Source organism: Doryrhamphus excisus, linkage group LG16, assembly GCF_037039965.1.
Source record: "Doryrhamphus excisus strain RoL-2023G ecotype Guam linkage group LG16, RoL_Dexc_Guam_v1.1, whole genome shotgun sequence".
Lineage (NCBI taxonomy): Eukaryota > Metazoa > Chordata > Actinopteri > Syngnathiformes > Syngnathidae > Doryrhamphus > Doryrhamphus excisus.
The window spans coordinates 6363455-6387134 of record NC_136372.1 but is presented as its reverse complement, the minus strand read 5'-3'; the positions used below and the strand labels follow the sequence as shown (position 1 = coordinate 6387134).

The 23680-nt window shown below is 41.8% G+C and overlaps 4 protein-coding genes across 4 annotated transcripts; 1 reads left to right on the top strand and 3 right to left on the bottom strand.

Moving 5' to 3' along the window:
* The first annotated feature begins 112 nt into the window (after window positions 1-112).
* LOC131103197 (E3 ubiquitin-protein ligase TRIM35) lies at window positions 113-6343 on the top strand. The gene is made up of 6 exons (XM_058049265.2): window positions 113-1661; window positions 2091-2186; window positions 3623-3853; window positions 3922-3944; window positions 4024-4142; window positions 4245-6343. The coding sequence occupies exons 1-6, from the start codon at window positions 1125-1127 to the stop codon at window positions 4802-4804; spliced, it is 1566 nt and encodes a 521-aa protein (XP_057905248.2). The 5' UTR covers window positions 113-1124; the 3' UTR covers window positions 4805-6343.
* Window positions 4853-9611, bottom strand: LOC131103198 (C-signal-like). The gene is made up of 6 exons (XM_058049266.2): window positions 9414-9611; window positions 8333-8387; window positions 8016-8203; window positions 7784-7945; window positions 7595-7705; window positions 4853-5013 (listed from the first exon to the last, which is right to left on the bottom strand). Exons 1-6 carry the CDS (start codon window positions 9555-9557, stop codon window positions 4900-4902), a joined length of 774 nt encoding a protein of 257 aa, XP_057905249.2. The 5' UTR covers window positions 9558-9611; the 3' UTR covers window positions 4853-4899.
* A 937-nt stretch (window positions 9612-10548) lies between these two features.
* On the bottom strand, window positions 10549-13901 carry LOC131103199 (C-signal-like). The gene is made up of 6 exons (XM_058049267.2): window positions 13679-13901; window positions 12972-13026; window positions 12706-12893; window positions 12461-12622; window positions 12241-12351; window positions 10549-10712 (listed from the first exon to the last, which is right to left on the bottom strand). Exons 1-6 carry the CDS (start codon window positions 13820-13822, stop codon window positions 10599-10601), a joined length of 774 nt encoding a protein of 257 aa, XP_057905250.2. The 5' UTR covers window positions 13823-13901; the 3' UTR covers window positions 10549-10598.
* Window positions 13902-20489: 6588 nt separating this feature from the next.
* LOC131103830 (C-signal-like) lies at window positions 20490-22232 on the bottom strand. Its single transcript, XM_058050427.2, has 6 exons — window positions 21995-22232; window positions 21884-21938; window positions 21461-21654; window positions 21197-21358; window positions 20931-21041; window positions 20490-20845 (listed from the first exon to the last, which is right to left on the bottom strand). Exons 1-6 carry the CDS (start codon window positions 22136-22138, stop codon window positions 20732-20734), a joined length of 780 nt encoding a protein of 259 aa, XP_057906410.2. The 5' UTR covers window positions 22139-22232; the 3' UTR covers window positions 20490-20731.
* Window positions 22233-23680: the final 1448 nt, after the last annotated feature.

The window sequence follows — 23680 nt, the reverse complement described above, 5'->3', positions numbered from 1 at the left end:
CAGTTTATGCTGGTGCTTGTGCTGACCTTATGTCTTTATTTTTTTAATTATTATTAATGGCTAGTGTTTTTATATCAGGTGCTGTGACATCTATTTGAAAGGAGAAACATTACCTGGAGTTGTGAAAGGAAAGGAAGCTAACAGCTTTTCATCTTGTATTTTGTATTGTTTGTTTTTGTTGTTGTTGAAAGATAGGATTGTCAAAGAGGGTTGCATTGTGCTGCATGACACCTCCACATCAACTGTCAATAGAAACTACTTCTGTCCTGTGTTGCTGTTTTTGGGAAATAATTCCTATATCACATTTCAGCGTGAGCGGGATATATTTTGAGATTTCAGTGTATTATGGAGTTCTTTTGTCACAAATTTCTTCATTCACACTGAGAGGAAACAAATGGACACTGACTCCGTGACTTTGTATGACACTGTTCATGTTCAATTACAATGCAGTTCTAATAATAACTTGTTTGCTTTGTTGTTCCTGAACGCTGTTGTTTCAGCTTGGTGCTCATGATAATGCCTGATACAGACAGGAAGTGACCATGAAAGAAAACATCTTAAATAGCAGTATTATTTAAAACCCCAAACCTCTATTGGTTTTGCAATTTATTTATGTATTTCATTAATCTAACTGTTCCATTGCTAAACCGTTGCACACAAAAGGATGAAAATGTGTCAAAATGTTCGCCTGTACTGTGTTGCCTATGCTGTTAATTTATTTGACAAATACTCCATATTGTGGTGCTGCTTTTACCCCATAATTAGGATTTTAGTTTTAGCTGAGTCACCACCAAATAATTTGTAAGTCATGAACTAATTGTCTAATGATAAAACTTTTATGCTAGTATGACCACAACCCATAGGGGGCACCACAAATGTGATGTATATGTCAGACATTGTACTTGGTGGAATTATTTTTTTAACACATCATGTGAGCTTCTGTTGGTGTTTTCTCTTAAAAATGGAGCAGAAGAGATGAGGGCCTTCCTAGAAGGGGACTAAACCTGTTCTTCAAGTCCCTGTTGATCTAAAAGCCCAGTTGCACCTAAACCCCTGTTTAGTCCACCTGCTGCAGCCCTCACGGAAAAGCCTTGTAACCACATTGTCTGCTAGAAGCTTCCACCATGGCGTCACGCCCACGTGCGTCCTCTCAGCCCGGGAAACTCTCCTTCCTCCAGACTTCCAAAGTGAACTCATCCCTTCGTCCGAGGGCCGTCTCTTCCCGCTCGGGCTCCGTTCTGGAAGAGGAGCTGTCATGCCCAGTGTGCTGCGAGATCTTCAAGGAGCCCGTGGTGCTCAAGTGCAGCCACAGCTTCTGCAGGGCATGCCTTCAGCAGTTTTGGAACAAAAAGAAGGCCAGACGCGAGTGTCCCATCTGCCGCAGGAAGTGCTCCCTGACGGAGCCAACGGTCAGCCTGGCTCTGAAGAATGTCGCCGACACTTTCCTGAAGGAGCAGCAACTCCAGACAGCCGTGGCTGGAAGTGTCGCTTCCATGAAGCTGGAAGCTGACGTGGAGGATGTGAGGTGCACCAACCACGGCGAGGTTCTCAAGCTCTTCTGTCTGGATGATTTGGAAACCTTGTGCTGTGTGTGTCACACCTCCAAGAAGCACCAGGGCCATCGAGTGTGTCCTCTGGAAGAAGGAGCTCATGATCTCAAGGTAGCTTTACATTTTTAAATATAGTCACATGCAAAACAAATTTGTAGGAACTGTCCCGTAGCAGCCAGTCGCTGAGGTTGTCATGCAAACTATTTCCTGGGTTTCGAAGCCCTTTGAACTCCACTCAGCGGCGAGCACCCCTGCATACAATAACAGATATGCTATCTCACTTCCTGTCCCTGCTTACTCTTGTTGCTGCATTGTTAGCCATTTGTTTCGTATTCAAAAGCCCTTTGAACTCTGCCTAGCAGCTGTGCAAACAAAATCAATAGCAATTATTTGATCTGCATTTCTTTGCCTGCAGGTCAGGTGAATTATTGTTACAATTAATACAATTCATTAATAGACATCATGCAAACAAGTCCAGAAGAAATCACATTTTTGCTCTAAAAGTGGCCATTTTGAATGTTCTTCTGTTGTTTTCGTCAGGAGGAACTGAAGAACGAGCTGATTCCTGTGAAGAAGAACCTGCGTCGCCTGTATGAGGCCAAGCAGGAGTGTGATGACACAACTGTGCACATCAAGGTATCAACAAGCAAACCCGCTCGAGCCCGCATGGCCGCTGGTGTAACTACAGCGTGCTGCGGAGCGTCAGCCAAGGGTTGTGTTTCGTGTTGGAAAATGAGGAATTGCATTACAGAGTGCTTTGAAAACAACAGAAATTTCCCCAAATAGTATCGCTTACATTAAACAGTCGTGATTGTTTGGAAAAGTGACAAAAGCTTATCAGTCTGTTGTCAGTGTGAGAAGGTAAGATCTGCTGCGCTAAATGCTAAAGTAACATTGTCATGCAAACAGAAGTTAACTAATTAAAACCGCCTATTTGAAGACGACATGATGCAGTTCTCAATTGCAGGGGAGCTGCAGCATTTGTACAAACCACTGCACGAGTTGCTGCGCACGAATAAGATACTATAAGAAAGGTATCGTATGATAGCATAGTTATAATGTACATAATGTAAAAGAATGCATGGGGGCCACTTTCAGTTAAAAAAAACAAAATGGTGGCCATCTCGTCATCAGAGACAAAGCTTATTAATTTGTATTGTTTTTTTTTTTTTTACACATATTACACTTGCAGTTTTTAACTATTATATAGGGCAATATAATACTATATATATATACTATATATTATAATTTAACTTTCTTGTACATTTTTGTCTCATGTCTTCATTCTCATAATATTGTTACTTTAGTATTATAATACTAATACAGGAGAAAATATAAAACTCTTAGGCAACCTATTTTTTGTTTTGTTTATTTTTATATTTTTAATTTCTATTTTTATTTACAGTTATTTTACAGGTATTTTTTTCTGGATTTTATGACTTTATTGTCCTAATATTTTGTTTTTATTCTGGTCAATTTTTATTTTATTTTTTTTTCATTCTTGCTTAAGGCTGCGAGTGGTTAGCGCACAGTCCTCACAGCTGGGCGACCCGAGTTCAATTCCACCATTGGCCATCTCTGTGTGGAGTTTGCATGTTCTCCCCGTGCATGCGTGGGTTTTCTCCGGGTACTCCGTTTTCCTCCCACATTCCAAAAACATGCTAGGTTAATTGGTGATTCCAAATTGTCCATAGGTATGAATGTGAGTGTGAATGGTTGTTTGTCTATATGTGCCCTGTGATTGGCTGGTGACCAGTCCACGGTGTACCCCGCCTCTCGCCCGAAGACAGCTGGGATAGGCTCCAGCACCCCCGCGACCCTCGTGAGGAAAAGTGGTAGAAAATGAATGAATTAACATTTTTGCTTAATTGTGGTATTTGAATGTGGTGATAAAACCAGCCATGATTGACCACACCCTTTAGAGCCCCCTGCACTAGTATATACTATCATCAGTGTGAAGTAAACAAAAGTCTTTATTGTAGCATTCATAGTATTTCTAAAGTTAAAATTCCTTATTGTTGCCATCATTGAGGAAAGGATGTGCTGACTCATCCATTTCCTTGCACGCTCAGAACCAGGCACAAGCCGCTGAGAAGCAGGTCAAAGAGGAATTCGAACAGCTGCGTGACTTCCTGCAAAAGGAGGAAGCGGCTCGGCTGGCCGCCCTGCAGCAAGAGGAAGAGGAAAAGCGAGAACTGGTGAGGAAGAAGTCCGAGAGCATCACAAGGGACATCCTGACCTTCTCGCACGCCGTCATCGCCGTCGAGAATGAGATCGCATCCGCAGATGCTCTCTTCCTGCAGGTAACTTTCACTTTCAATGTTGTTGGACCTGCTGATCAATTCTAATAATACTCGTTGCATCATTGTAGAATTACTCCAACACAAAGAAAAGGTAAGGCATGTTCATGACCACATCATACTAGGTAATCTTACTGCTGGTGACATCATGGTTCGATTCTTTGTTTTTAAAGAGCACAGCTTCCGCAGAAGGATCCGGAAAAGGTGTCTGGAGCTCTTATTAACGTGGCCAAGCATGTGAGTTCCCTGAAGTACCATGTTTGGGAGAAGATGGTGGAGCTGGTTCAGTACAGTGAGCATCCTTTTATATGTTTTACATAAGCTTACTCCTGGGTAACATATACAAACTGGGGTTATCAAATTTAGAGAAAACACCCATTTTATGCTGTTTTAGCACCCATCACCCTGGACCCCAACACTGCGTACTCCTGGTTGTCCATCTCCAAGGACCTCACCTGCGTGGCCAACAGAGGCGCTCTGCAGCAGCTTCCGGACAACCCGGAACGTTTCGGCCATTTTGTCTTCGCCCTGGGTTCTGAGGGTTTCACGTCAGGCCGCTACGCCTGGGAGGTGGAGGTGGGTGACAAAGTGGACTGGATGCTGGGGGTGGTCAAGGAGTCCATCGACCGAAAGGGCCGTATTTCCGGCTGCCCCGAGGGCGGCTTCTGGATGATATCGCACTACGAAGGAGAATACTCGGCCATGACGAGGCCCAGCACTCGCTTGCACCTGGAGGGGGAGCTGACCAGGGTTCGGGTTCAGCTGGACTACGACGGCGGTGAGGTGACCTTCTCAAATCCTATCAGCATGATGCCCATCTACACCTTTAATGGCTTCTTTACCGACAAGATGTACCCTTTCTTTTGCCCTGGAGCCAACATCAACGGGAATAATCCAGACCCCCTTAAGATCTGCCCTGCTACAGTGGCAGTGTGGAACAGCGCCACATGGTGAACACCAATCAACCATCAATAGATAATAAAAAAAAAACAAGCCACAATATATTCTTGTAAGCAGATGAACTTTATTTGGGTTCATTTTCATGTAAGCTACCAAGGCAAGACGCTGCCCTGGTAATCCAGGAAGGTTCCATTGTGCTTATCTTTCATGGTGGACATCACTTCAAGCATCCCCTTCACGCTGGTTTGGGCATCAATTTCCCCCTGGAAGACACATTTTTCAACAATATTTTGAAACAATGAGAAAGTAGAAGAGCTGTGGTCGAGTGGTTAGCGCGCAGACCTCACAACTTATCTTCACCCTCGTGAAGATAAGCGGTAGAAAATGAATGAATGAGAAAGTAGAAGAGCTGCACGGTGGACGAGTGGTTAGCACGCAGACCTCACAACTAGGAGACCAGGGTTCAATTCCATCTCTGTGTGGAGTTTGCGTGTTCTCTCCATCCCTCCCACATTCCAAAAACATGCTAGGTTAATTGGCGACTCCAAATTGTCCATAGGTATGAATGTGAGTGTGAATGGTTGTTTGTCTATATGTGCCCTGTGATTGGCTGGCGACCAGTCCAGGGTGTACCCCGCCTCTCGCCCGAAGTCAGCTGGGATAGGCTCCAGCACCCCCCGCGACCCTCATGAGGAAAAGCGGTAGAAAATGAATGAATGAGAAAGTACAATCCCTTGAAGCTGTAGTTTCACTCTTGACCAGCAGGGGGCCACCTCAGTTATTGTGTATATGAGTGACAGCAGTAGGCGTGTGGGGAGAAATAAGGACGGCTCTGGTCAAGATGATTTATTATATAATGATCATTTAGGGGTTAAATGTTTGCCGGCTTTTGTCTGAAGTTTTATTTGTTTCTAGAATTTGCATGGCGGGCCGGATCACATGCTGCCACTGGCTGCAAATGGCCCATGGTCAGTAGGTTCCACACCCTTTCTTTAAATTTGACTTGATATGAATCATGTTTGAATACAAAGTGGCTTGGTATAAAGCAAATAATGTCTCCATCGCCGCGGCTTATGTACTTTATTAGTCTTTGTCACAGCTATTAACTGGCAGGTCTCACCTATACTACCTATGTTAGAAATGAACATGTAATGGAATACAAAGTTAATCATTGCATTAACTTATTTTACATTCCACAGACAAATCCAATTGATTAATCATATCTAATATCCTCTATTGGAGGTGCTCGTCAACATGAGTGGTGAGTGTAAATAGATTAAGCCCTAAAGTATCATCACCATTACACAGGAGATATTTACCCATTTGTCATCATGAGAACACATTTATGTGTTTGATAATCATTAACTTCAATAAATGTCACATCATCAATTAAATATATGGCTTTAAGTTTACAGGTTTTCAGCTGAAATGTGGTCTCAATTCGATAAAAATATTGAACACATGCTCGCTAAAATGAAAATATGCATCTTGATAGCTGATTTTTTTTCAAGTTCTGCAACAGTGCACACGTAGAGGATCTTTGATCTTAAAGGGGAACTGCACTTTTTTGGCAAATTTTGCCCATCATTCATAAACCGAACTTGAAACATGAATACATATTTCTTTCTCTTTTCTGCGCATTCTACCTCGAAAACGAGTTAATATGAGCTAGCTAATAAGACACACGTCATGGGAAATTTTTGATGCTAACTAAAAACACCCCTAAAAAAACGGCAACAGTATTCCATTGACTTGCAACTGACTTGCATATTAACCAAGCTATAGCGATATTATCGAAAAACTATCGCTAACCGCTAGTCTCGGCGTCATTCATAGACTAAAGAGTGCATACCTAGCTCTCAATTTCGCGACAAAGACTCAACCAGAAGCTTGTTTTGCCATCAGTAGTTTTTTTTTTTTACCTGAGTACTGGACTACACGTCCTGTGCTGGAAGACACGGTTATCCCAATGAGTGCGGACATTGTAAGTGTTATCGCTGTATCTATGCCCCTGTTGCTGACGGAACTAGCATAAGCATATGTATGCCCTAGGAAAGATGTTTTGGTAGTGTTTTAAATCATCAAAATACGGCAAGTTACTGCAACTATTACATGTTATCTTTAGTGTACGTGTTAATGCATGATCATAGCATGGATATCAAACAATGCAATGTTGTTAGAGGGCTTCATAGTCGAAATAGGTGTATCCCAATGACGTGCATTGTTAGCTGGCTCATATTAACTTGTTTTTTCATGTTATAATGCACAAAAAAGGGAAGGAAATATGTGTTCATGTTTCACATAAGGATTGTGACTGATGGGTAAATATAGTACAGTACAATATAGGAAATTTGACACATTGCTTGCGCTGTTGTGATTTATGACATTAATGACTATATTAGTCATTCGGTGAGGTAAGAGCTTTTAAGGTGTGACGCAGCCTTGCATTGCATTGACATTCTATGCAAATGAAATATACTTAGAAGTCTGAAAGTCTTTATAGTTTTAATGTAAGCTAACTTGGCGTTTCACTTCAAAAGAAAGCGGACAAGTGTGTTTTCCTTTACAAATGTTGTCTCATGCCGTAATAATATTGGTTTAAAGACCAGTTGTGTGAGCACAAGCATCCAAACATTGTTAGCTCAGCGACTTTTGTTTAGCAAGTCAGACCACAAGTCATGTGTGCAAACATGCTGCACAAATGCGGTAGGGAGTGTTTGCACACATGTAGGACAGGTTTCAACAACAACAACAAAAAAAGTTGCTTGAGGACAAATTATTACCACCATTTGTGCATCATACATCGGTTTGTGTGTGTTTGTTTTCGGCGGCCAGTCAACTCACCTCTGGTCCACCTGTATCTGTGCGCACCCATCCAGGGTGCAGCAGTGAAAACAGGATCTTATCCTTCTTCATTTCCTCTGCGGCACACACTGTCAGCATATTCAAAGCGGCCTGAAAAGAGCAAACTTTGGTATTATTTCCGTGTGTACTGTATTTATCGCAGCAGCACTGTTTGCTTGGACACCTCACCTTGCTGACACGTAATGGTAAAATAGCCTCGAGAGAGTAGGTCTCCTTTGTCACGTCCATCGAACCCTCCATCGCGGAGATATTAATGACAGCTGCTTTGTTGCACGACATCCCTGAAATCTTGCTGACCTTGGCCGCTGTCTGAAGTTGAGGAAGGAACTCCTAATAAGGAGAGAAAACGCCATAAATAGTCTGACTTCGGTGGTTAATTTGCAGTGTGAAAATAATTTACTTTCATGATGTTCATAGGACCAATAACGTTTGTGTTGAAAGTGTCCTGCATGTCCTTGGTAGTGGTGGTCTGCAGCGATAATTCCTGCGCCACCCCGGCGTTGTTGATGAGCAGGTTGAGGCCCTCGCTGCCCAGTAGTGGGATGATCACCTTGGCAGCCTCTTGTATGCTGCTCATCTCGGTGACATCTGTCATAGAAAATAGTCACTATTATGTATACTTATGTTAACTTTTACTATATTCCTAGCGTGATAATAAACATAGAATGCAGAATGTAGCATGCCAAACTTAAGTACAGTAAAGGATAGCTCTTATACCCATAGTGACGATGACGATGATGTCTGGGTACTGCTTTGCCAGTGTTTGCAAGGTCTGCGAATAGAATCAAAACATTAAATTGCACATTAAATTATTGCCATGTCATGTTTAAACACACATCCCAGTACCGTTATTAACAGCTTTATAGGGGTTGAGCGAGAGACCTGCAGTTTTCTGCGAAAACACTAGAGACAACCACATCTTGTTGGCTAGCTATTTAGCTTCCTGCTATGTAGTAGTATGAATGAGGAAAGGAAAGGGAAAAGACAGAGTTAACCATCTAGCTAATTAATGGGGAATGTCTCATCTCTATAACATGTTCATGTAACTGCTCATATTTGACGTTGTTTACGCCAGTGCTTTGAGGCTACAGTCAATACACTACAATGTGTCACGATAGAGGGTATGTGAATAAAAATGAAAAACAATTATTACCTAAAACTCACAATTATGAGTGTGCCTGAACGCCTCGCGAGACAAGTAGAATGAAGCACGAGCACAAGTGTGCACGAGTAATGGCTACATAGTAGCTTCATGTCAATTGTCGTGACTGTTAAAAAAAAGCGTTTTTGACACGTTTACATTACAAATGTACAAGGTTATGTATGTTTTAACTCTACTCTTTCTAACTACAGCTAATACCAATGCTTAAATGTAATCAAATGATTTAAAATTGACGAGATACATTAAGCGTTAAGTGGTCTGCTAAAGTTAGCATTGCATCCCGGGACTTGTAGTATAATTGTACTATACTCACAGGTCAGTTTCGATGTATTGCTGTGTTTTGCGGTAGAAATGAAAAGTACACAGTATTTTGTCAGCGAAAAACACCTACACAACAATACCTCAAGTAGTATTCAAAAAACTAGTTTAGGTATGAGGAATTAGAGCGCATACGCTACGGACTCTTGTTTACAGTACATCAGTGTTTGTGTTGCGTTTGTGCAGTAGGGATTTGTTGTGATTGTATTGGCGGCCTTTAAAGGTGGATATGTTATATACAGTATATATATATATATATATATATATATATATATATATATATACATTATTTTTAAAAGTGTCGTCTGGTATGCTCACCTCAGCTTTAGGTCCATTTGGGTCTCTGCAGCAGGCAAACAACTTCCTCACACGCCCCTTATCCAACACCAATTGACGCACCATCTCCAGGCCAATGCCTCTGTTGGCCCCGGTGATGAGCACGGTGATCGGCTTGGACGGCATGGCACAATCGGTCTTTGTCGTCTTTGCACTTGTCGAACAACACTCTTAACAGTGCATCGATTTTTATATTGCCTTTAAGTCCGCCTTTCCACGCCCACCTGTTTGAGTTTGTATGCAATGGGCGGCTCAATTAGACAGGAGCGAGTTGAACAAGATGTTGGCAATAACGTGCAAAACGTATGTAAGAAAAGGGAGCATATATAATAGTTAAAAATGAATGCAGACAAGTTGCAAGGTAATGACAATTTGTGTTATGGACGTTATGTAAAGCAGCAAACAAATCAACTGACCAGCAAACTTGTTTTGCATAGAAGTTTGACTCATGGGGTGGCTTTGTTTGTTTTTCCATTGTTTTATTATGCAGTCTATTTTACTTTGGAGTCGTATAATTTAAGGGGATTTTCACACCTCAAAGTAAAAACAGCCGTTTTGGATCACATACCGAACACCAAATCGCCATACTTGAAGTTACACAATACAACAGCATCTTGTAATGATCATTCTTTAGGCAAACTCAATGATTGCATGATTTTAAATTGCAAAATAACCCATCACAGAGGCAAAAAGAACAGAAACTACTGAAATCAAGTGGCTCTTGCCTTCCCTTCCTCGATCAATAGGAGTCATCAATAAAGGTAAGTGATTTTAATCACTTTATTTATACCTTTCATTTGTTTACATTGTATTATCTGCATGTAAATCTCATCCTTCTATAATAAAAGTGTTTTGTGTTAACATTTTTGGGTGTCTGGAGTGGACTGACAAGGCCCAGCACTCGCTTGCCGCAATCCTGTCATGATGCCCATCCATACCTATAATGACTTCTTTACAGGCAAGCTGTATCCCTTCTTTTTCCCTGGAGCCAACATCCCAACAGGAATAACCCTCACCCTCTCAGGATCTGCCCTGCTACCATGGTAGCATGGAACAGCGCCACATGGTAACGTGGAAGGAACAACAATCGATAGATGATTAAAGAAACAAGCCACAATTTATCCAAGTAAGCACAATAACTTTATTTTGGTTCATTTTGATGTGATGCTACCAAGGCATGGGGCTGCCCTGGTAATCCAGGAAGATTCCATTGTGCTTATCTTTCATGGTGGACATCACTTTAAGCATCCCCTTCACGCTGGTTTGGGCATCAATTTCCCCCTGGAAGACACAATTTTAAACATCGGCTTTATTTAACAAACATGGGGTCATTTCAATTTATTGTGTAGATGACAATGACAGAGCTATAGGCATGTGAAAAACTAAGACATTCAATTTGTGGTGCGCCCTATTGGTTTTGCTTAAGTGCTTTGGGTGGCATGATTTATTATATACAGTAAACCCAACAAATATGCACCACTTCAGTTTTTAGACAAATCCAAAGATGTACAACCTTTTCTATGTACACAAAAGGCCTATTTGTCTCAAATATTGTTCACCCATCTGCCTAAGGGGGTACATGGTCAATGTGGTTCAGCGAGCCCAGGCTTTGTGCTCAAGATGCAACTTAACACTAACTTTGTCAAGTCCGGTTTTTGGCTTTGTGCTCATTGCAAATTCATGTGATATCAAATGATGCTACTTCCACTGAAAAGTGAATCGATCCCAGCCAGTGTATTTTACAAAAAAAATGAGTAAGTAATTATTATGGAGCGTTATGAGTTCCCAAAAGATTGACTGCTAAAAGCAACACTGTCGCCACCCATAGAGTGAGGGAGGACCGATGACAGAATAATGCTGAGCATGTAATGGGCAAGTTAACACTGATTTATTACACTTACTATACCCTACTAGTCTTTTCATTTATCCATTTAACACATCCATTCATTCATTCATTTTCTACCGCTTTTCTGGAGCCTATCCTGTCTTCGGGGGAGAGGCGGGGTACACCCTGGACTGGTGGCCAGCCAATCCCAGGGCACATATAGACAAACAACCATTCACACTCACATTCATGTACAATTCACCAATTAACCTAGCATGTTTTTGGAATGTGGGAGTAAACCGGAGTACCCGGAGAAAACCCACGCATGCACGGGGAGAACATGCAAACTCCACACAGAGATGGATGAGAGTGGAATTGAACCCAGGTCTCCTAGCTGTGAGGTCTGCGTGCTAACCACACGACCGCTGTGCAGCCCAACACTTATCCATTTAAAAATAAATAAATCAGAGCAAAAAATGTAGTATCATCAGCATTTGGGAACAAATATGAGGTGAAAGAAAAAGTGCAGTGTGGGACAACATTACACGGTGTGTTCAATGACTGTATAACAAAGTGGGAATAAAATAATGGCTTATAGTTTCAAAACGTATATATAAAATTTGATGTAGTTATAGTTGTAGTTGTATATGGAATAGTTTACCACAAAGATTTACATCCCTAGTTATTCTAGATAAAAATGTATTTCAGATTAATTCTGAGTTAACTCTGACAAAATGCCATTAATCATGATTAAATATTTTAATCACAGTATACAACTTTTCAGCACTGTTTTGATTAATTGCTTCCTTACACCCCAGTCCTGTTTGTTAGCTTAGTGCCTTTTTCTTATCTCGTATTAAACACAAGACATGCACTAACATGGTGATAACAGGGGAGGGTGTGTTGGTACACAAGTACAATAATAGTTTTAACCCCATCATGTGTGCATCATACATTTGTGTTTGCAGCAGCCAGTCAACTCACCTCTGGCCCACCAGTATCTGTGCGCACCCATCCAGGGTGCAGCAGTGAAAACAGGATCTTCTCCTTCTTCATCTCCTCCGCAGCGCACACTGTCAGCATATTCAAAGCGGCCTGAAAAGAGCAATGTTTGATTTTGCCTTCAGCTGCATTATTTCAGCGGGCATTGTATTTATCGCAGCACTGTTTTGATGCCGACCGTGCAAACATGGCCACACCTTACCTTACTGACACGGAATGGTACAATAGCCATGTATGAATAGGTCTCCTTTGTCACGTCCATTGAACCTTCCATCGCGGAGATATTAATGACAGCTGCTTTGTTGCAGGACATCCCTGAAATCTTGCTGGCCTTCGCTGCTGTCCGAAGATGAGGAAGGAACTCCTAATAAGGTAACAACAGGGGAGAGAAAACACCATAAATAGTCTGACTGCGGTGGTTGAATTGCAGTGTGAAAATCATTTTACTTTGATGATGTTCATTGGACCAATAACGTTTGTGTTGAAACAGTCCAACATGTCCTTTGTCGTGGTGGTCTGCAGCGATGATTCCAGTCCCAATCCAGCATTGTTGATGAGCAGGTTGAGGCCCTCGCTGCCTAGTAGGGGGGTGATCACCTTGGCCGCCTCTTGTATACTGCTCTCATTAGTGACATCTGTCATAGAAAAAGTGGGACACTCAACATAATGTTTCTTTAGCTCACTGAGCAATTAGCTTGCTAAACTTGTTATACCCATATTGACGATAACAATGACGTCTGGATACTTTTTTGCCAGTGTATGTAAGGCCTGTAAACAGAGAGCAAAATAAATAACACTGCTATTGAACATGTGGCTATTTCACCACACAACTAATTACTGTCGCGTTGTCAAATGTTTTGTCCCTTTAAGGCCACTGTACTTCCGCATATAGTATGACGCAGTATGCTTAAGCTAACCTATAGTGAACTGGTTTGCGTTTATGACACATTTACATTATACATATATAAAACGTGATTTGTGTTTTAATTCCAAACCATATACCAATGCTTACTTTTAAAATTACATCTGAAAATTGATTCAAACTGGTGACATGAGCGCTCAGGTGAAGCTAACGGAGCAGTGCACTTTGGGACTTGTAGTGTAATTGTACTGTAATCACTGGACGGTTATGACTTATTACAATGTCATTACCACGTAAGTCACGAGTAAACACACGAAAATACACAGTAGTATACAAAATACGCTGTTTGTGGATAAACCCGAATAAGGAGTTAATACTTGCTGTTTCTTTAAGACTGAGCGAATAAGTAGTTAGTGCGCATGCGCTGGGCAAAGTACGTTGATAAGGAAATCACATCGTTTGTTTCTGCAACAGGAATTGTTTTAACAGCGTTTAAAAGTGAACATTTTAGATTCAAAAAAAGACTAAAAGTGTAAAAATCTCGTCTGTTTTGCTCACTTCAGCTGTGGGTCCATTTGGGTCTCTGCAGCAGGCAAACAGTTTCTTCACTCGCCCTTTATCCTCCGACAATTGACGCACCATCTCGAAGCCCAGGCCTTTGTTGGCCCCGGTGATCAGCACCGTGATCGGCGTGGACGACATGGCGCTCTCGGTTCTTGAGCTCGTCGAACAACATTCTCACGGGGCGTCAATTTTTATATGCCTGTATTGCCTTGAAGTCACGCCCACGTGTATTTGGTACACAATCAGGCGCTGTATTGGGCGGCTCAATCTAACTGGGACTGCAGGAAGTTGAGCTACAAGTTGACAACGTAGAAAAAAAGTATAACAAATCGGAGAAAATGGAGCATGTAAAGCATGTAAAAATAATTATAAAGGATTCATATATGTGACGTGCCAATGTTGAGTGACGTTATGCAAAGCAGTAAACAAATCAACCGACCAGCAAACTTGTTTTGCATCCTGGAGGTGCTTTTGTTTGTTTCTGTTGGCTGTTTGTTTTAGTAGAATTGTAAGAGGATGTTGACATAAATTGTGAATTTAAGGCGCCCTGGCCATTAGTGCATCGGTTCTCAACTAGTGGGTCAAGACCCATTTGTGGGTCATGGATTCATTCTGAGTGGGTTGCAGACAGTGAGTCAAAATTACATTATGTTTGAGATGTCTGACATGTTTTTTTTTATTTTAAATGTAAAATTTAGCAAAAATGTTCTAATCTCCCTGTATGTTATATATTTATTGCATAGTTGTAAGACTAAAATACACTGGACATAACTATGTATAAGATAACATTGGCGAAGTAATAAAAAGTAAACATATTTTGGCTACTATAGTAGGTTGCATGTTGGTTTCCCCTGCTGTAGACATCCATCCCTCCGTCCATTTTCTACTGCTTATCTGAGGTCAGGTCACAGGAACTGCAGCCTAAGCATATAAGCCCAGACGTCCCTCTCCCCAACTATGTTGTCCAACTCCTCATTCCCAGGCCAGTTGAGACACATAGTCAGGAGGCCTCCTACTGGTAGTACGTGCCTTGAACACCTCTCAATGCAGAGGAGCAGCGGTTCTACTCCGAGTATGACTGTGACGATTCGATCTTGTGGTCTTGGCTCATATGGACAAATAATTATTGCTGTGGACAATTTGTAGTTGCCAATTAACGTTATTCTGCTTGTATAAGTGCATGGCTATGCAGATGATCACATAGAGTGCCATTCTAGTTCCAGTTAGTGTCAATATTTATTGTTGACTTACTAATATCTGGCCACTGTTGTGTTTTGTTTACTGATTAATGTGGCCACAAATTGGTTTAACTTTTCACGTGACACATGCAGTACTTACACATACAGTACTTAGATCTTTGCTTCCTGGTGTTTGCTTCCCTGGTGTTGCAAGGAACATAATTAGACAACTAATTTAGCAGTTAACATCTCAAATGGAATGGTGGAATATTCTAATTTCCTTAATCCCATTTGACCTGACTTTATTGTACTTTAGAACTTTACAATTCAGGTGATTGACGTCATGATATGATTAGACCTACAGAAATAGTTGATAAGAAGTCAGGCTGACATCACCATTGTATCGCTGTGGACTATGGGATGCTTACCTTAAAGGCTTAGTCACTTTATCATTGGTTTGACAAGCCAGCATTAGGTAATACATTCATTAGATAAGACTATTAAACTTAACAGTGCTATTCAATTGTGCAAAACAACGAGTGAAAGACTGGAGCAGTCTGCAGTTTTTAAGGACATATCATAAAAGGCAGTGAGCTACAGTATGTCACAAAAGTGAGTACACCCCTCACATTTCTGCAAATATTTTATTATATCTTTTCATGGGACAACACTGAAGAAATGAAACTTTGCTACAATGTAAAGTAGTCAGTGTACAGCTTGTATAATTTACTGTCCCCTCAAAATAACTCAATACACAGACCTTAATGTCTAAACTGCAGGCAACAAAAGTGAATACACCCCTAAGTGAAAATGTCCAAATTGGGCCCAATTAGCCATTTTCTTTCCCCAGTGTCATGTGACCCATTAGTGTTACAAGGTCTCAGGTGTGAATGGGGAGCATGTGTGTTAAATTTGGTTTTATCACTCTCACACTTTCTCATACTGTTCACTGGAAGTTTAACATGGCACCTCATGGCAAAGAACTCTCTGAGGATCTGAAAAAAAGAATTGCTGCGCTACACGAAGATGACTTAGGCTATAAGAAGATTGCCAACACTCTGAAACTGAGCAGCAGCACGGTGGCCAAGACCATACAGCGGTTTAACATCACAGGGTCCACTCAGAACAGGCCTCGCCATGGTCGACCAAAGAAGTTGAGTGCACGTGCCCAGCGTCATATCCAGAGGTTGTCTTTGGAAAATAGACGCCTGAGTGCTGCCAGCATTGCTGCAGAGGTTGAAGGGATGGGTGGTCAACCTGTCAGTGCTCAGACCATACGTCGCACTCTGCATCAAATTCGTCTGCATGGCTGTCATCCCAGAAAGAAGCCTCTTCTAAAGATGATGCATAAGAAAGCCTGCAAACAGTTTGCTGAAGATAAGCAGACTAAAGACATGGGTTACTGGAACCATGTCCTGTGGTCTGATGAGACCAAGATAAGCTTATTTGGTTCAGATGGTGTCAAGCGTGTGTGGCGGAAACCAGGTGAGGAGTACAAAGACGAGTGTGTTTTACCTACAGTCAAACATGGTGGTGGGAGTGTCATGGTCTGGGGCTGCGCGAGTGCTGCCGGCACTGGGGAGCTACAGTTCATTGAGGGAACAATGAATGCCAACATGTACTGTGACATCCTGAAGCAGAGCATGATCCCCTCCCTTCGGAAACTGGGCCGCAGGGCAGTATTCCAACATGGCAACGACCCCAAACACACCTCCAAGACAACCACTGCTTTGCTAAAGAAGTTAAGGGTGAATGTGATGAACTGGCCAAGCATGTCTCCGGACCTAAATCCTATTGAGCATCTGTGGGGCATCCTCAAACTGAAGGTGAAGGAGCACAAGGTCTCTAACATCCACCAGCTCCGTGATGTCGTCATGGAGGAGTGGAAGAGGATTCCAGTGGCAACCTGTGAAGCTCTGGTGAACTCCATGCCCAAGAGGGTTAAGGCAGTGCTGGAAAATAATGGTGGCCACACAAAATATTGACACTTTTGGCCCAATTTGGACATTTTCACTTAGGGGTGTATTCACTTTGTTGCCTGCAGTTTAGACATTAAGGTCTGTGTATTGAGTTATTTTGAACGGAACAGTAAATTTACACTGTTATAAAAGCTGTACACTGACTACTTTACATTGTAGCAAATTTTCATTTCTTCAGTGTTGTCCCATGAAAAGATGTAATAAAATATTTGCAGAAATGTGAAGTGTGTACTCACTTTTGTGACATACTGTAAATGCATACATGAAATTGACTGTATTTTGTACTTTTAGATAAATATTTGCTTAAAATGTAAAACTACCCTTTACAACTGTGTGTTCCCTCTGCTGCGCTCCAAAATGGGTAAATTTTTTTTAAAACTGAAATGACAAACAGCCTGAATGAGAGCAAGATCTAAGCAGTACCCAGTCTTGAAAGTAAAAGGAACAGTACACTCCATTGCTGCACTTCCCATGTCCAACACTGGGTGGTGCTGCTGTAACAAATCAGGACTGTGGAGGAGGCGCCCTCACCCGAAGAAGAGTCAATTTCACCTGTCGTATCGCGACAAATAGTACAATGTAGCTTTTTTTTAAAAAACGTATTTTTTGGGGAAAAAAAATACGTTTTGCCAGTGAAGCCAAGTAGAAGTGTCTGAGCTTGAAAGGTGTTGAAGCAATAAGAAAGTATGAAGACATTGTGAAAGCAAGCGGTCTGAAACGTTTAAAACTGGTGCTTGCCTAGCAAGTTTAGCAACACGTTTCCCCTTTTTTTCAATAGAAAAATTACATTCTATAGGAAAACATTTTTAAAATACTCTCAAATGAGGAACAGTCGGTAACAGGTAAGTTAATTTTAATTTTATGACCCTCAAGTGTTTTTGTGTCATGTTGCTACAACCTTCGTCATCCAGAAGTGGTGTGCTATACTGCTAGATTTGGTATCGATCCAATACCAAGTAAATACAGGGCCTGTATCGTCGATATCGATACCGATACTTTACAAAAATTAAGGCGGATGCATCAATCTGAATTGATATTTATAATCTTTTTTGCTATTTGCCTTTTAGGTTATGAATCAGCTTTGTAAATAACACACACACACGCTTTTATTAAGAGATTAAAAGTTAAATTTGATTTTTCTATCTTACCAAGGTTCTCATAATTCATTAAATCATTCATTAATTTTCTACCACTTATCCTCATGAGGGTCACAGGGGGTGCTAGAGCCTATCCCAGTTGTCTACGGGCGAGAGGCGGGGTACACCCTGGACTGGTTGCCAGCCAATCACAGGGCACATAAAGACAAACAACCATTCACACTCACATTCATGTACCAACAACATAAGGCAATGATATTACTTCTCTCTGTTTAACTGACAAAAATGGCTAACAGAACATCCTGTTTAGTGCCCTTCAAAATAAGGTACATCCGGTTCACCAAATAAAATACCTTTTCTGTACTCTTTGTTTCTATTCAAATAACATTCCTCACAGCAACACAAAAAATGGTTTGACATTAGATGTCAAATAAGTTCCAACACTATTCAGTCACGATGAACTGACTCACCCCTTGCCTGCCCAATTCTGTGCACCCCCACCAGGGTGCAGCATTGAAAGCAAGATTTCATCCTTTTTCATTTCCTCTGCAGCGCACATTGTTAGCTTATTCAAAGCAACCTAAAAAATGCAAATGTTACATAATTTAACACTGTGTGTCACAATAAACAGCACAGCACAGTAGTATGTGACAAGTGTGTTTATTTGTGTTCATTTTTGCAGTTGCTGGGACACATCATGAAAAAGTCATCACCGCTTACCTTGCTGACACGGTAAGGCACCAATGAGTTGTACTGTATCTTCGTGCGCTAATATCTGACGAGATGTTGACAGCTGCCTTCTTGCAGGACATCCCTGTGGTCCTGTTGATCTAGCTTAGGTGCATACAATATATGGGTACCATCTTCCAGGCCTTTTAAACATTGCTGAGATGCCCATGGGCCTATTTTAATAATGCTTTGCTGCAGTATGAGTACAATACAATACAAACATGCCGATGAAAGGCAAGTCAAACTTAAGTAGGCTAAAGGAGCTCATACCCATAGGGATGATGATAATGAAGTCCGGATGCTTCTTATCCAGTTTTTTCAAGGTCTGCTAATGGAATAGAAAAACAAAATTATGATGCAGATTTACTGTAATTTCATTAAGTTGATATTGTCAACGCGGTACGGCGGATGAGTGGTTAGCACGCAGACCTCACAGCTAGGAGACCAGGGTTCAATTCCACCCTCGGCCATCTCTGTGTGGAGTTTGCATGTTCTCCCCATGTATGCGTGGGTTTTCTCCGGGTACTCCGGTTTCCTCCCACATTCCCAAAACATGCTAGGTTAATTGGCGACTCCAAATTGTCCATAGGTATGAATGTGAGTGTGAATGTTTGTTTGTCTATATGTGCTCTGTGATTGGCTGGCGACCAGTCCAGGGTGTATCCTGCCTCTCGCCTAAAGACAGCTGGGGTAGGCTGGGATTTTTTTTTTCGTAGCCTGAGACAATTCCTCTGTGTTTTAACTAGGGCTGAGCGATATCGTTATTTTTTTGTTCATTCATTCATTTTCTACCGCTTATCGTCACGAGGGTCGCAGGGATGCAGGAGCCTATCCCAGCTGTCTTCGGGCGAGAGGCAGGGTACACCCTGGACTGGTCGCCAGCCAATCACAGGGCATATATAGACAAACAACCATTCACACTCACATTCATACCTATGGACAATTTGGAGTCGCTAATTAACCGAGCATGTTTTTGGAATGTGGGAGGAAACCCACGCATGCACGGGGAGAACATGCAAACTCCACACAGAGATGCCCGAGGGTGGAATTGAACTTTGGTCTCCTAGCTGTGAGGTCTGCACGCTAACCACTCATCCACCGTGCAGCCGTTATTTTTTTTTGTAAATATAGATATTTCTGTTAAGCACGATATCAAAAACAAGCATGTTTATATCGATATACACAAATTTGACACAGAGGTCTTGTTTCAAGATGGCGCTGCCCTCTTTATAGGGGTAGTGACAAGCAGGACATGATTCAGTGAGGTACCAGCAGAGACTTAATCTACCCTGGAGTGAAAGAAGGGTGTTTGCCTTGAAAAAGACCTTACAATCTCCGCTTGGAGTAGCAGATATAGCTGCACTGAACCCCCGACCTTAGGAACAACAAACATCCATCCATTTACGATGGCTCTTATCACTAAGGTCATTGGGGTATGTTGAAGCTTAGTTTTCGGTTCAGACACAACATGAGAAAAGACATCGGGCAGATGCGTTGACTTGAAATCACAAATTAAAATTAAATGGGCATGAGAGCCAGATTGTTACATCACAATACGCACAAAGTCAAAATGGCGGGACAAACATGTAAATGACTTAACTGTGCGCCTGCATTGTGATATTTGTTGCTGTTGTGTAACTCCACAGCTAAATCAGACTCGCTGTGAATTCCCTGCATGCAATGAGATTATCGTGTATTCTAATGAGATGTTTGTATTAGATGTTGACTGATGTTATGCCTTGTAGGCAGCACACAGAGCAGCTAGCCTCCTGGCTGTCATCTGCTTTGTCGGGAGTGAACTGGTTGTAGATTATATACGTTAAGTGATGACATCGACACACCTATAAGCACACGTACTGGAGACTTTATTCTTTGTATTGAAGTGGAGGAAAAAGGGATAGACATTGAGAAAATCATGCGATATGGCCTCAGACTACACTCTCCAATCACTTCCTACATCCAGATTACTGTTCAGCCCATTTAAAGAAAAAAGCAACAATGTAGGACAGAAAGTTACAAGTCAATTTATATATTTAAATCATTTGTGTTGATGTTTATGTTAAGCTACCAAGGCATGGTTCTGTGTTTATAATCTAGAAAGGCTCCACTATGCTCTTCGCTCATAGAGGCCATCACTTCCAGCATCCCATTCACGCTCTCCTCAACATCAATTTCCCCCTGCAAGGTTAGAACACAATTGCTATTGTACACAGCCATTAATATTACTTGATTCAGTCACGAGGCATTGGCCGAACGGACTTACTTGTGGCCCGCCCATTTCTGTGCGCACCCATCCAGGGCGCAGCACTGCAAATAAGATTTCATCCTTTTTCATCTCCTCTGCAGCGCACACTGTTAGCATATTCAGAGCAACCTGAAAAAAAGCATAATGTGTGACAACAAACGTAAAGCGATAATCTTACCAACGTGCAGGAACAGGAAATCGTACAAGACCAAAAGTATATGATGAGTGTATATATTTGTGTTCATTTTGCAGTTGCTGGGGAGCATCATGCAAAAGTTGTGTACCTTGCTGATGCGGTATGGTACACAAGGCACGGATGAGTCGTATCCCATTGCGCTTGTTATTGAGCCCATGCATGACGAGATGTTAATGACAGCCGCTTTGCTGCAAGACATCCCTGTAGTCCCGCTGACCGTCGCCGCCGCCCGAAGATGTGGCAGGAACTCCTAGAACATGACAGCAGCGAGGAAGAGAGACTAATAACTGGGCAGACGGTGTGCTATTATTTTGAAAAGTCATGCAGACACATTAGCGTGTTCGCCATTTACTTGAATAACATTCAGAGGCCCCATGAAATTGACATTGAAGACATCTTGCACATCCTTGGGAGCAATTTCCTGCACTCTGCTATGAATATCGCCGACGATTCCGGCATTGTTGATGAGCAGGTTGAGGCCCTCCCCACCCAGTTGGGGACCGATCAGTTTGGCCGCCTCTTTTATGCTGTCCAGGTCACTGACATCTGTCATAGAAAACAGAGTCACGTGAAGGTCCACATCAACGTTCAACATGCATCTGCTTTAAATCTCGATGCTTGATGTCCCCAACCTTACGTTAGATGGGTACCACTCTTTGGTCCTTGTTACCATGGCTGAGATGCCATCAAATCTATTTGCTGCAGACTAAGTACAATACAATACAATACATGACAGTCAAAGTGTCAAACTTAAGTCAGGTAAAAGAGCTCATACCCATGGGGATGATGATGATGATATCCAAATGCTTCTTAGCCAATGTTTGCAAGCCCTGTAAACCGAATACAAAATGATGCAGTCTTCATTGCATCAAGTTGATATTCTCACCTCAGATTTGGCTCCACTTGGTTCTTTGCAGCAAGCAAACAATTTCTTCACTTGACCCTTGTCCTCTGCCATTTGTCGGACCATCTCCAGGCCCAGGCCTCTGTTGGCCCCGGTGATGAGCACATTAGTCGGCTTGGACGACATTTCGCACCTCTTGCTGACTTTCAACTGGTGTCGCACACGTCAGGGGTGTGTTTATATATTCGCGGTGCTGCTGTTTACCTAATGAGGCCGTTTGACTCGGTTGTCACTTTTCACTCACATTTTAAGTCAATCTCACCTGCAATCATTCATCATCAGAGTACGACTACACTTTTGGTGATATTAATTTTGTTGGTAAATATTGGTGTGGGAGCTGCACGGCAGTCGAGTGGTTAGCGCGCAGACCTCACAGCTAGGAGAGCAGAGTTCAATCCCTGTTCTCCCTGTGCATGCTTGGGTTTTCTCCGGGTACTCCGGTTTCCTCCCACATTCCAAAAACATGCTAGGTGAATTGGTGACTCCAAATTGTCCATAGGTAGGAATGTGAGTGTGAATGGTTGTTTGTCTATATGTGCCCTGTGATTGGCTGGCGACCAGTTCAGGGTGTACCCCGCCTCTCTCCCGACGACAGCATGGATAGGCTCCAGCACCTACCGCAACCCTTGTGAGGATTAGCGGTAGAAAATGAATGAATGAATATTGGTGTGTACCACATTACGCAGAATACTTTTAAAATTAATTCATACAATAAACACATAGACACTCCTAGTTTGTTAAACAACTAACAAACATAATCAACTAGTAGGACTGTAATTCTGCGCTCTGTTTGTGTATTTGTGCACAATGAGGTGAGGTGTTTATGTTTATGGTCTGTCTGACACACAGCTGCAGATATATGCTGGAGAAGAACACACAAAGAGACACCCTCTAATGCTGCGCTGAGGTTGTTTTCTTTGCGGGAATTCTGCCCACATTAAAGACTCCAAGGTACAGTATGACGGGACTGGGAGGCTTTTTTAATTTGTTGACCCAGGCGGATAGTCTACAGAATAGTCTACTGTAGTCTACAGAAGAAATGTGTGTATCATTATTATTAAAATTACCTATTAAGTTATTCAGAAAAAAAAATTGTATATTGAATTGCATGTTTGGTTTATCTGAAGAGTTGAACCAGACAACTGGACTTGCTTGGTTTTCTTCAGGCTGCTTCACTTCACAATCACCAACACAAGCAGGTCAACTCATTCTGATTCAACTCATCAGATATACCATGCACTGAAACCTTTACACATACTTTTTGTTCAAATGTTTTCTTAAATTTCTGGATAAAACAAAACATATCATTCCGGAATAATCATTAAACCTGTTTTGTATTGGTACGCCGTGTTGTTTTGAACTACCTCAAATTCAAACTGCACAAAAGCATCCCAGAGAAGTGTATTAACTTAAATGTTTTACTGATGTTTGGAGATTGAGGCTGTCTGTTTTTTGTATTGATCCAGGGATTGGAGGATTGTATTTGCAGTAGGCTAGAAAGTAAACAAAGCCATGTCTCCCGCGTGGAAGTACTTCTGCATTGTGACAAAATGTGCAAAATGACAATTTTAAGGGGTGGTGGTAGCAGAGCTGCATTCAATACCACACATTTTATATGTCATTTGAGTGTTTGGCAAGTCCATCGATGATAAGACTGCTACGCCATAA